Source organism: Myxine glutinosa, chromosome 5 (assembly GCF_964187855.1).
Source record: "Myxine glutinosa chromosome 5, kmMyxGlut1.1, whole genome shotgun sequence".
Taxonomy (NCBI): Eukaryota; Metazoa; Chordata; class Myxini; order Myxiniformes; family Myxinidae; genus Myxine; species Myxine glutinosa.
In genome coordinates, this window is record NC_136265.1 from 52,551,540 (window position 1) to 52,565,575 (window position 14,036).

The 14,036-nt window shown below is 44.8% G+C and overlaps 2 protein-coding genes across 7 annotated transcripts in view; both read right to left on the minus strand.

Moving 5' to 3' along the window:
- Nucleotides 1–2,524, minus strand: LOC144892273 (uncharacterized). Its single transcript, XM_078778059.1, has one exon. The coding sequence runs from the start codon at nt 1,519–1,521 to the stop codon at nt 433–435; it is 1,089 nt and encodes a 362-aa protein (XP_078634185.1). The 5' UTR covers nt 1,522–2,524; the 3' UTR covers nt 1–432.
- LOC137427527 (nucleotide-binding oligomerization domain-containing protein 2-like) overlaps nt 1–14,036 on the minus strand; it is a 105,743-nt gene that overhangs the window by 59,066 nt on the left and 32,641 nt on the right. For all 6 annotated transcript variants that reach the window (XR_010984514.2, XR_013623484.1, XM_068117087.2 and 3 more), the window contains exons 3-5: nt 13,723–14,001; nt 13,025–13,136; nt 7,299–8,641 (exon numbers count right to left, since the gene is read on the minus strand). Coding sequence is in view for 4 of the 6 variants with exons in the window: in XM_068117087.2 (XP_067973188.2) it covers nt 7,299–8,641; nt 13,025–13,136; nt 13,723–14,001 (1,734 nt within the window). In the remaining 2 variants the exon portion in view is untranslated. The remainder of the gene's footprint in view (nt 1–7,298; nt 8,642–13,024; nt 13,137–13,722; nt 14,002–14,036) is intronic.

A 14,036-nucleotide genomic window follows, 5' to 3' on the forward strand; every position in this document is an offset into this window, starting at 1 on the left:
AAGAGAGAGTGAAAAGTAGGCTCGGGAATCCTACGGTAAAGGCTAGCTAATACGGAGGATAATAGAGAACAGTGGATCCAGGAAAGGGGCCATGATCAAACGGTTCAGACAGGACGAGACACTAAACTCCCTTTCGGCACACCATTTAATAAAACAAGGCAAAGATGGCGGCAATCAACTCGCTCACACGAGCCATCAGCAAGAAGCCGGACGTGTCCTCCTTTTCCGGTGCAAATTATAAGAGAAAAAGGTAAGAATTACAGGCTTGCACTACACCAACATGGCATCAACATATTGCAAGAAAACATTCATAAGCAAAGCAGGAAACATTCACGTATATCGTACGCATAATATCAGAGACTTTTTAACAGCCATCCCCAAATTTGTGGAATAAATTTGTAAAAAGGGAAAGTCTTCCAGTCCATTCACCGCTCACCCATCATCTTCAAGCTTCGACAGCCGGATCAATTTAGCAAGTGGTCGAACACAGTTCCTGCCACGAACTTGAACGCTGGCAGTTCGAGCACGGCCATCTGAGCCCGGAAAGGTCTCCATGATCTTATAAACTGGCCACTGGACACGAGGCAGCTGGGAATCGACGATCAGCACCACGTCATCCGTGGTCAACTCCGTACTCTCCTTTTGCCACTTCTGTCGAAGCTGGAGACTGGGGAGGTAATACTTAATAAAGTTGGACCAAAATTGATCGGCAAGGATCTGGCTGTGACGCCAGCGACGGCGTCCGAGGAGCTCCGTAGCAGGATGCACCACTTGAGGTAGCGATGCATCACGACGTCCCATCAGTAGCACAGTGGGAATAACAGGATCAATATCGGATATGTCTGATGATACATAACCCAAAGGCTTGGAGTTGAGGATGCCCTCAACTTTAATGAGGACCATGCACAGCACAGGCTCCGTCACAGTACGGGTTCCAACTACAACCCGTAGGCTGTTCTTCACCGACCTGATTTCTCGCTCCCATATTCCGCCAAAATGTGGTGCATTGGGCGGGTTGAAGCAAAAGCTCACTTGCTGGTTGGCGAGACGGTGGGCGAGAACAGGTTCGAGGGCAGAGAAAGTTTGACGAAGTTCGGCATCTCCCCCTCGGAAGTTGGTGCCTCTGTCCGATAAGATCTCCTGAAGTTTCCCTCTACGGGCGATGAGGCGACAGACGGACATTAGGAAGGCATCAGCATCAAGGCCCTCCAGGAGGTCCAGATGTACGCTGCGGGTAGTGAAGCACTTGAAGATTATACCCCAGCGCTTCTCCGTTCGTCTTCCAATTTTTATGGTGAAAGGACCGAAGCAGTCCACTCCAGTAGAGTAGAAGGCAGGCTGGTATAGTCCGAGCAGGGGGTAGATCAGCCATCCTTGGCACCTCTGGATTGGCACGCCATCTTCGGCACTCGTGGCATTGATGTTGGTGTCGACGAATAGCCTCTTGACCACGCAGAATCCCGTACTTGCGACGTACTTCAGCGATAATTCTCTCCGGACCACAGTGAAGCAGTTGGTCATCACATTCTTGAATGAGGAGCTTGGTTACTGGGTGATAAGGATCTAAAACAATAGGATGCACAGCATCTTGTGTAAGGACATCCGCACGGCGTAGTCTTCCTCCTACTCTGATGAGACCAAGGGTATGGTCATATTCAGGTGAGAGAGATGCCAGTCGACCTCCGATGGGTAAATCCCTACCCGTGGCAAGTATCTGGACTTCGTCCGGAAAACTATCGTGCTGTGAGCGTTGAAGCAGAAGATTCTCTATCTCCCCACGCTGGTGAGCGCTTAAGGTAGGACAGTCTTGATTTGAGTCTACCCCATTGGGACACTGCTGTGCAGCCACAACCAGAGCGTTCCAAGTCTCGTACTTTGAAGGGTCAGGTAAATCCTGTATGTCCACTGACATTGTTCCACAGAAGGTCGACTTCCGGAGCTCAGTCACATCACTTTGCTCTAGTACGCTGACCGGGCCTTGTAGTGACCAGCCCAGGTTTGTACAAACTGCTACTGGAGCACCCTTGGGGCCAAATCACACAGGTTGCTTTGGTAAGATGAGGTGCGGATAGTCTGACCCGATCAATATTGTTGGTTGAGCCTTGTTAATCAAAGGGAGTGGTATCCCAGCTAGGTGGGGGTGCCGTTTCTGAAGATCGGCCACTGGTAGTCAGGTTCACTATGTTAACAAATATAATTTCGTTCAAAATTTTGGTAGATTAGCAAAACTATACATTTTTGGAATATTCAGAGCATGAGGAATCCAAAAATTTAATGTTTACATTTGCGTAGACACCTTTGCGAAAATGACACTCAGGACAGTGATGAAGATAGTCAGGTTCACTATGTTAACAAATATAATTTCTTTCAAAATTTTGGGATTAGCAAACCTGTACATTTTTGGAATCTTCAGAGCATGGATAATCTGAAAATCAATGTTGGCATTTGCACAGACACCTGCATGGCCGCCATTTTGGATTTTGAAAATGGCCGCCATAAAATACATATTTTGCGCGATCTCGGCTTCTAGTCAACCTAGAGACTGAATTAAATATGCTAATCCTATGTTTTCTGGGTCAAGGAATCCAATAAAGGCCTCAAAATAGTGCTCAGGATTATAGAAAAGCAACAAACAAAGGTAATTGAAAACCATTGTCTTTATATTTGTGATATAACTGTATTACATAATACATGATATTGCAAGTCCTTTGAAGTTATAGGTTGTTATAGGAAGTTATAGGTACTATCAGATTGAACTATAAGTCCTATACACAGGATCTACGAGGTCTATACCGTTCAGGAATATGCTTTTACAGATCTTCATCACTGTCCTGAGTGTCATTTTCGCAAAGGTGTCTATGCAAATGTAAACATTAATTTTTGGATTCCTCATGCTCTGAATATTCCAAAAATGTATAGTTTTGCTAATCTACCAAAATTTTGAACGAAAAAACATGGTGAACCTGACTATGGGTACGAATACTCAGATAAGCGCAGCATTGTGGCAGTGAATGCTGCATCGATCCCATACCTTTGTTTTGGCTTCTCGACCGATGATATCTGAAGCTTGACAGAAGCCCCGGTACACTGCAACGTATCTTCTCGCACTGTCTTGAGCAGTAATGCTTCAGGTTCAGCCAGGTTCAGCCGCTCCATTATTGAATTCAAAAGCATAGTCCTTTCTGAACCATCGTCTAGAATGGCATAGGTCTCTATGGATCCTTGTGGGCCATGAAGAAGCACCTTTACGACCTTTAACAGGACATCATGTGGACGGGAAGGCTCGTCAAGGTACACTGCAGATGGTGCGCAGCCTGTCATTAGGACAGTATCGCTGGATCTCTGTGCTGCATCATGGAGGATGGTTAGGTGCAACTCATTGCAAGTAACGCATGGCTTCCTAACTGTACAGTGATCAGCTGGGTGTGACCGACCGCACCTCCAACAACGGTCATGTTCCCTTATCCACTTAATAATATGGTGTGTGGAAAGCTTGAATTCCATACAGGAACCGAGGTAATGATCACTGGTGTCACAATGAGGACAATAAGGCTTGGTCTTGGTTGTTGAAGAAACATTATGCAATGGCTGTGGCCTTGTGCCAGCTATTGGTGACTCAGAGTTGTGAAACACCAAAGCCCCTGATTCTTTCTTCTTGAAAGATGAAGAATGCTGTTCCTTTCTCTCTAATCCCTGGCCCTCGCATTTGTAGAGGACAGCACCTTGGTTCGCTATACGTTTAGCTCGGGCCTCCGCCTGCAGCCAAGCTGCCAGATGGTGCAACGTGTAGGTCTGATTAGAATCTGCGTTTAAAAGTCCTTGGTTAATGCAGTGCTCAATTAATCCATCACGATAGCTCGGTGGCAGTTTGCTAATTAGCCTGTCTACATGTGAACCACATCGTAGTTCAAATCCATGCTCACCCTCGAGGGATTGTAACATACCCACAAGGGAGTGCACTGCGAGAGCAAATTCTTCAAAGGCCTCTGCATCTCCAGTCCTCACTGGTGCCATGTTCATGATGGCACCAATTTTGCTCTGTTTGAGTTGCCTTGGCTGTCCATACTTGTCCTGCAGGGCCCGTAAGGCCACCGTGTATGGCTTCGGATCATGCATGTAGGCCTGAGCAAGTTTGTATGCACTTGGTAGCTTAAGGTGGGTTAAGAATACTTGATATTTGTACTCCTCTGACAAGTAGGTGTGATTACTTATCAGGCTATCCAATGCCAGCTTGAGAAGGGCAAAGTCACTTTCTCTGCCACTCTGGAAATAAGGCAGACTCGGTTTTGGTACGCCATAGAATGAAGCTATTAATAGGTCCATGAGGTTGGGTGTTGCAGGTGTCTCAGATGGGTGAACTGGATGCCCATATGGTGAAGTCGAGGGTGGTAGATAGGGTGCATGATGACATGGTAACATGTTAGGATAAAAATTTAAAACTTGGAATGGAGTTGTGGTAGTGGATGAATATGCAATTGGATGAGTTTGCTTCACCTCCTCATTCGGTGATGTATTGTTATTAATGATTAATCGAGGAGTGGATTGTAGGTCGGCAGTGATGGCAATCGCCGGCTCTGGCCGCAGTAGCGGCAGCTGCGTTGGCAATAGTTTGTTTGGTTGAACTGAGGGGGTACATGATGCTCCACCACCGTGCAGAATCGTATGCTGGGCGGTAACGGTTGGACGCCCGGTTGGAGAGGTAGGCGCTTCATCTCCTGCATCCAAGAACGACACTATCAACCGTGCTTCCTCCAGTTCCTGTTCGGCCTTCCTCAGACGTCTGTCTTGTTAGCTGGACGGACAAGGCTTCGCGTTCCCTCAGAGCCTGGCGCTCCATCTCCTGAGCCTGGCGCTCCATCTCCTGAGCCTGAAGGACTTCATCCTGCAGCTGCTGTCCACGTTTCTCAGCTTTCTCATCCTCCCCAACTTGTCATGTCAGTTCCTCCAGTTCATACTGTTTTCGTTTTTCCATTAGAATAGCCGATTGTATCCCACTGAGTGGGATGTAATGGATGTACGGCTGTAGCTGGAACAATGGCTGCGTCGTGAGCTATGTGCACTGCATAGTGAGGCAGTCTTTGGTCGGTGGCTTCCTGACGAATGTCTTCTGTAAGAAGAACTCGGCCCACACTCCTGATTAAGGGAAGAACCACTAGTGTTTGAAGGTACGTAGTTAAGAACACAGTCTAAGTCTTTCAAACGTTCAGGGATACGCATATTCCTTTCGGGTTGGGACTACGCCGTTAATTCATTGCCAGTGCTGATGGCCGGACCCGGGATAATTCGGTGGCTGATACAGGCGCATCAGGGGTGGGGCTGATGGCGGTCATGGAGACAGAGACAAATGGATTTGTGCCATGAGTGGTTAAAGGACTAACCGGGATAATGTCGCTGGTATTGTCTGCTGTTTGAGTACACTCCGCAGTCAGAGTAGTGGCGATATTCTCGTCCATGATTTCCTTGTCCAGCTGTTCGTTATCCGGCTCGCAAGGACCATGAAAAGTAGGCTCGGGAATCCTACGGTAAAGGCTCGCTCGTATGGAGGATAATAGGGAACAGTGGATCCAGGAAAAGGGCCGTGATCAAACGGTTCGGACAGGACGAGACACTAAACTCCCTTTCGGCACAACATTGAATAAAACAAGGCAAAGATGGCGGCAATCAACTCGCTCACACGAGCCATCAGCAAGAAGCCGGAAGTCTCCTCCCTTTCCGGTGCAAATTATAAGAGAAAAAGGTAAGAATTACAGGCTCGCACGACACCAACATGGCATCAACATATTGCAAGAAAACATTAATAAGCAAAGCAGGAAACATTCACGTATATCGTACGCATAACATCAGAGACTTTTTAACAGAGAGTGTGTCAGTTATGTCCTTAAGTTAGCTTCAAAATTTCCAAATCGGTAAATCACAAAAATAAGAGTGCATACCTCCACAAGGCTAAACACTTTACAATTTGTAGTCCACTGATGGACCCAATCTGCATCCATTCTGACCTTAACCAAAATCTAATCGGCTTGTGCTTCTCACTTCCCCAAATCATCCACCAGGTTTTGTCATAATCCGTACAAAACTTTTTGAGATATCCTGCTATATATCATTTTTGGCCTCATCACTTAATGGTGAAGAATGACATCAATGGTGAAAGACCTTGGTGGATGACCAGACCTGCAGCACGGACATGGCCGATCGATCCCCGAGAAGCGCCCCTGAGTTTCCTCACATCTAAGATGTTTTGCTCTTGCCTTTATCGAGCCAGGGTCGCTCAGTCTTCCATAATGTGTTTTATTGGGAGTGGGGCAGTGTGGAAGAGGTTGCAGGTGTAGTCAATGGTCTCATTGAGTCTATGTTTGTCCTGTAAAAGGTATGGGTGGTGTTCACAGTGGAGGCGCAAAAGGTGAACATGATCACACCTGGGGAGTAATTTCTCTGTGTCGTCATTGGGTAGGGGATGAGCACCCAAAATGCAGTTTGGACCAGGTTGGTGATTGTGTTTATGGTGATGTCGGTATGGATGTGTTTTTGTAGTTATCGTTGATCAGTGGAAGGGGTGTGTTGAAGGATGCCGTAATGTTTTTGCGGCATAGTCTTCATGTATTTTGGAGTTCTGTGAGTGGTTGGATATGTAGTGGCATAGGTGATTTGGATCGGCACTTGCAGATGCAAGGAAAGGTGCTCCTCTCATGTCCAATTGTCACCTTTGATTGCCTCTGTGTGTAGGTGCTCAACAGATGTTGTCAATGGGCAAATTGTGATGATGCGAAGAGGAGGACTGTCGGAGGGAGGTCACTCCCCAAAGTGGAGACAAATGTTTGTTGTGGATATGCGACGCATGTGCAAGTGTGATGTGTTGTGTGCGAGGGGTTATTGTGGAAGATGGGAGTGGGTGAAGTGAAGTGAAGAGGGAGTGGACCGGTCCATGGGGGCCGATTGGCGCTCTGACCGTTGACACTGCCCTGACAATTCCGGGCATCAAAGAAGAGTGGAGAACATTTGTGCCCTGTACTGCATTGGGAAAGGGTGGTGAAGGAGGGAAGGGGGGGGGTGGTACAACCATCATGAAGAGGCATCCCCGATAGTTGCAGGGAAATCGGTTAAGGTGTGCCGTAAGCCTGGATTTTGTGATTTTAACCAAATGTCGGGGGGCTACTGGAAGAACACATGTACTTTGCAACTTTAATTGCCTTTAAATCAGCAGTTGACAATTTATCAGGTCACATATTCTTCCACTTGTCCAACATTCACAATGCCCTTTCCACCCCCCTAAAAAACACCGTAGTAAGAGATTAACTTACCTTGAGGTTACTCTTCTTACTTTCACCGAGTTGGGAACGTTTTTGCAAATGTGCATTGACACGACCACAGAGGAAAAACTTGAAAGGAAATGATGGCCTCTGGTAGTTTGGAAAATGCTCCAGCAGTGTCAAAGCGCTGTGGAACGTGGTGAGAAAAAGTGCGGCAAGAAACGTCTGCAGCGTCGTGTGCAGGAAGGAGAAGATTTCATCGATGTCACAGCCAACACTGGAGCGGGACTTGCTGACGAAACCGAGGGCGAGATCAGATTCCTCAATCTCACAGTTGTTTAGATCTTTTTCACGGAAGGAAGAGTCTCCATTGACAAGACCAGCCAAGGCCAACTTTCCCAGGCGCCAAATTGCTGGCTTCGCTTCGTCGAAGAGAGCAACACGACACCGAGCCTTCGTGGTGGTCATGTTGTGCTGCAGAAACACCTGTACCAATGATAACAACACCTCAGTTGTTGTCAGTGTGGATTTACAGCTACTGCTGTTGTCCAGTTCGGCTGCCCAGATGCAGCTGTGGCTTTTTGCAATAATCCAAGAGTATATTGGTAACTGGCACAGACCTCGGATCTGTGGGCTGGAGGTTAGTAGATCTAAGGCCGCCCGACGACCATCATCATCATTCTGTGGGAAGTGCTTTTGGTACGTCAAAACACCTTCAGGAGTAAAACCTGCAACAACCACCGTACGTGCCACAGTAGAGCTGAAGAGTGGTTGAAGGTCTACGGGAATCCGCGTGGTCACCACTTTGGTGGTTTCACGAAGCAAGGTCCCTTGCAGAAGATTTACCAGAAGAGTTGCTACTGAAACTTGACAATCATGTGAGGCACACACTGGAGTGTTCTCTCCGAGTAACTGGCGAAACTCATCAAGTGCATCAAAGCACAAGAGCACACTCTGTGGCCGCTTCAGAATTCGCTGGATTACCAGGTCACGGCGAATATCTGGACAGCAGCAGCGATCAAAAAGCAGTTCATGCAGTGATACTTTACAGTCCAAAAGGCTCAAATCACTGCATCTGAAAAAAAAGAGCATGTCAAATGTTCCATACGACGTTTTTAGTGCCCAGTCACGAATCAATTTCAACAACAGTGTGGACTTCCCGCTTCCTGCATCTCCTGACACGATCACCACGTTCCTGCCTTTTGCAACTTCGGATGGTGGCAGCAGTTCGGGCAGTGTCACGGGACCGCCTTCTTCCCGATCGCTCGTGATAGTTTGCAAGCATGGCTCCACAAAAATACTGTCCAGCTCGAGGGCTTCTTGATTGCTGTATGTTCTAATGCATCTCGTCGCAGCCTCATGATGCTTGCACAATTTTTCCTTAAACTTCTCCACTGCAGCCAGACAGAATAAATAGCATCTACAATGTGAATGCATCGATTTACTGTACAACACGTGGGCGTGCACACACACACACACACACACACACACACACACACACACACACACACACACACACACACACACACACACACACACACACACACACACACACACACACACACACACACACACACACACAGCCTCACCGTCCAACTGACCGAACCCTATTGTGGAGAATCAGCAGTAGCTTCATGAATAAACGAGAACGGCACTCAGTAGAGAGCATAACTCCACCTGGTTGGCCATAGCACTCAGTGGTGAAGAATCAAAATTTCATCAAAAATTAAATAACTCAGATCGGAATCCATATTCAGAACTTCACCAAAATCGAATCCATTCTTCCATGTCGCACACACAAACTGCCCACCAAGTTTAGTCCAAATCCATCCATAACTTTTTGAGATATCCCGTAATGTATCGTTTTTGGCCCTATCTCCCAATGGTGAAGAATCACTTAAGAAATTAAATAATTCTCATATCCGAATCCATATTCAAATCTTCACCAAAATCGAATCTATTTGTCCTTGTCATACACCCAACCGGTGCACCAAGTTTCGTCCAAATCCATCCACAACTTTTTGAGATATCTTGTTCACAGGCAGACAAACAAACAAACAAACAGACAGGGGTGAAAACAACCTCCATCCACCTTCAGTGGCGCAGGTAACAAACAAACAAACAGAGTGATAACTGAGTACTCCCTTTCAGCGCACGTCATCGCCGGGCCCCCTTCTGTGCCCGGAGATGACATCATTCAGCGCCTGGAGATGGAATAGGAAAGGCGCAGTGTACAACAACAACAGCAACAACAACAATCATGCGGAGTCGACCTGCAACAATCTTGTCGACCTGAAACATGTCATGAGTAAAAACAAGATTATTCTTCAGAAAATTAATCCTTCCTTCATTTTATAACTAGAGAGCTCATAAAACACATTACGTCTGCGCTGTCTTAAAAAAACATGGGCAGGGTCTACGAGCAACAAATTTCATTGGTCGAGATGATATAAAATGCTGTAATATTCTGTCCAAGTCCTGCTGAACAGAAGGTTTGTGTTGTAAAGTGTTCAAGTACCTGTATATAATTCAATTGAAATAAAATGAAGATTTTAAAGTGCGTATAATTTCTTATTTTTTTGTGCACCACCATTGATGCATCCCCTCCCCCCAAATGTTGTAACGGGGGCCACCTTATTTAACACCGTACATTAGTTGTTCATGCCTGTTGTTTGTGTCCTTTACGACATCATTAAAAACAGTAAGGTCCCTATTTGGAGTGACCTTCTATTGTGTTTGACTGACAGACAGATATTATCTGACTCCTCTCTGCGTATGGGCAGTCGGGACGAATTCAGAGCCAAAGTACTACTAAACTACAGGCCTGAAGTTTTTTTTTTTTTTTTTTTTTTTTTTTAAACCCTCGCCAGAGGAGAGGATATTGCATTCGAGTCCGTTTGTTTGTTTGTCTGTTTGTTTGTCCGCACAGAATAAATATGATATTCTCTGCAACCGTTGGTCCGATCGACAGGAAATTTTCACCATAGGTGCAACTCTACCTGCAGAATGTTTTAATGATAATTATGACGTTATGATAATTATTTAATTATTTTATGATAATTATGATAGCCGGCGAAGCCGGTGTTGTCAATAAACGAGTACGTATTATGTTGAAAACCTGATTATGCCTTGGCTCGAGAATCCGAAGCGCCGTGGACGCAGCCATCTTGCAGAGGCGGAAGTATGCATAACAAATTTTAAACGTTCATTAGGAGTTTCTTTCACCCGTCGTCGTTTGATTCATAATCTTATGCACCTCCGATGTATTAATAAAATACTTTAAGACCAACATTGGCCCGCACGGGCCTGGTTATCTTCAACAAAACGCGTCACCAAACACCGGACCCAATGAGAGTTGAGCATTTGCAAAAATATTTCTAAAATGAAATCACTCACTGGATGGAGTGCTGGAGACAGCCATCGACCGGATGCGGAAGTTTGCATAAAACAATTGCGAAAAAGTTCAATAGGAGTTTGTTTCACCCGTCGTTCTTTGATTCATAATCTAATGAAACCTCTCATTAGTAATTAAAATACGTTAAGACCAACCTCGTTATCTTCAACTAAAATCGTCATCAAAGACCAGAACCAATGAGATTCGAGCATTTGAAAAAATATTTTTTCAATGGATGGAGTGCTGGAGACAGCCATCGACTGGATGCGGAAGTTTGCATAAAACAATTGCGAAAAAGTTCAATAGGAGTTTGTTTCACCCGTCGTTCTTTGATTCATAATCTAATGAAACCTCTCATTAGTAATTAAAATACGTTAAGACCAACCTCATTATCTTCAACGAAAATCGTCATCAAAGACCAGAACCAATGAGATTCGAGCATTTGAAAAAATATTATTTTACAAGCTTATTACGCGTTTCGGACGGTGAAAACGGCTCAAATATTCTCACATTGACGAAAAATTATTTTTTAGAAATCTCGCGGCCGTATGGGATAGTTTTTCACGGCCAGAAATACGGTATAAGCGGTTTACATATTTAGTTTAGAAATACGGATAGTTTTTCACGGCAGGAAATATCCGAAGTTGAGACGGAATTCACCGAATTAATCACTGCAAGCTAACTTCTTCTGGTGGAGGAAGCCGCCGTGCCCGGAGAGTCAGAGAACCAGCCCTGGCGCCTGACAGCGACTGAAGTTAGAAGACTACACACTTACTGTGAAAACGTATGTTAAGCCCAGTTAAAAATAGGCCTTAAGCTAGCACATCGTATAGTTACTTCCTTAAGCTTCTTGTGACATTTATTGTATGCAGGTATTGCCATTGGGGAGGACTGTCTGCTCTTCTCTTTTACCAAGTTTTACCAGGTACGGTACCCACTACACCTACCTACTACCAACTACCTACCTACCTACTACCAACTACCTAACCTACTGATGCCATGGTGATGGGTAAAATAGTGGCAAGAGGTTTTGGCTTCGCCGGCTCATTGCGGCTTTGCAGTCGGTACTAGTAATTATTAATGATAATTAATGATAATAATTAAAGGCTAACCCCCGCTCTAGCGGGGAAAAATGGCCTTAAAACGATCATTCATTCATTCATTCATATGACGTCATATGTCACGTAGTTCAGCCGCCATCTTGGAAAAACCGAAAAATTTACACCTCTATATCTCCGAAAGCGCTGCATAGAAAAAATTGAGACATGGCTCATTGTAAAGAACTCTCCATGTGGAATAACATCTGTTAATGATAATGTCATAGGTGCCTCCATTATGACGTCATCATTCGACAAGTACAAAACTTCATGCGATCAAGATAAAATTTCTTGAGCATAATATCGGGATAAATTGAATGAAAATGAATGAATGATGACGTCATCGGTCACGTGGTTCGGCCGCCATATTTGTTTTACCACAAAAGCCTCAAAAACCACTGAAAACACATCCCGGCGAGGGTCTGCAATCTCTGATTGCTCTTTCTTGTTTTTTTTGTAAACAGAATCAAGGCTCGTGTAAGAGCTAACACATTGAACATGAAAACCTGCACAGACACACAAAACATGCAATGAAGGGAGCAGGAGACAAGAGGGGGAGAGAGGGAAGCACAACAACAGAACAAGCACAACAGAAGAGAACAGGGACGCCGGTAGATCTGTGGAAGGGGGAGGGCTGCGGGAGGAGGGAGGGGTACACGGTACAAATTAAATGAACATTTCTAGGAACCCCAGGACAGAAGCTGGGGATTCAAAGAGGCGGATTTGGGGTGTTTTAACAGGGGTATAAGAGATCAAAGTTTTGGATGGGGGAAGATAAGAGATGGTGGTGAACAGCTGTTTTAAAGACCTGGAGGGAGGAGTGGGATTGAAGAGAGTGAGGGAGTTTGTTCCAGCGGCGGGAGAAAAGAGGAATGAAGGAGTGAAGGTGAGCAGAGAGTCTTGATTTTGGCAGTTTAACCATAAGAGGGTTGCTGGCAGATCTTGTGTGTCCTGCAGGAATATTTGGGGGACAGAGCACAGACAGAGCAGGGAGAGCAAGGCCGGAGAGGAGTCGGTAGAAGACAGAAAGACCACTTTTTAAAATGTTTTTATTTTTGTATGTTTTATTTTGTATTAATTTTAATGTATTTAATGTTTTAATATTTTATTAATATTTTTAAAAGTTTTCTAATTAATGTTCCGTGTTCAAAATATAACATTAAATGGAAATTAAGTTGTTCCTCAATCACAAGCTGAAGTTTGTGGATGGACAGAAGTAAACAAATCGCGTTTCGCTTTGTGGGGTAATGATACTTATACTACCGTAATTAGTGAAGAAAACTCACCAGGATTTTGCCAATGTCCCTGTGCAACCACGTCTGTGATATTGGCAAATTTTAAAAACACTTCACCTGCTGCTTCACCTTTGGCATAGATCGTATCCAGCAAGTTTCTCACCTGAAAAAAAACAAAACCCAAATCTCACCTTCCTTCTGTGTGCAGAAAAACTTTTGTACTGAACAGCAGAGATAAAGAAATACATTTTAAAATAATGTCATAAACACTGTCCTGATTCGGATACTCACCAGTTAGCAGACATTGCTCTCACAAAGTGATGAAAAAGAAAACAAAGCCATAAATAGCTCCCGATCCCATTAAAATCTGAAATCGTGGGGAAAAATAATAAATAAATATTCCTGGTTCAAGGCAATCACATCTCGGGAGTTCCAAATACAACCGGACATTTTGGCTTCTGTCACCACTGGCAGACCACCAACAGCTATAATAACTAAAAGGATCGAGTTTGTATCAAATTCCTTCCCTATCTTACAATAAGCAATGCCATATCCAATTAATGCTTCAAGAAGCAGATCAAAAAAATTTGAAACAAATTCTGATCAAATACGCATCCGTTACATGAATACAAAATCCACCATTGGCATTACCATTGCGATTCCTAAGACCACAGTGAAACTTTAACAACAATCAGCATCAAATGATGTACTTTTCGAAGCAAAAAAGAACATCAGGAGCAATCGGTTACCTTCTGTTGCCTTGACAAGCCAGCCAAAGTAATTCTTTCTCTGTCCTCCATCGTGATGACATCTTCGGCCACCAAATGATCAGCAAGTTCCTCAAGCTCATCAAGGTTTTCCACGATACGCGGTCGATTCCGTTGAAGTATCGTAAGTGCTCCGCTGCTCAAGTTGCTGTCCACTTCATCCCAGCCGCTCTCGAGCTTCTCAGGATCAAGATCTTCTGGTAGTTCTATGAGCTTTTGCCGATGCAGGGCCATCAGGAATATCCTCGCCGCCTTTTCTCCCTGGTGTGAAGTACAATTGAGAAAAGCTCGCTTGA

Bases quoted from the DNA above. Each gene is read 5' to 3' on its own strand.
- LOC144892273 (XM_078778059.1), bottom strand. From the start codon at position 1,521: ATGACCAACTGCTTCACTGTGGTCCGGAGAGAATTATCGCTGAAGTAC.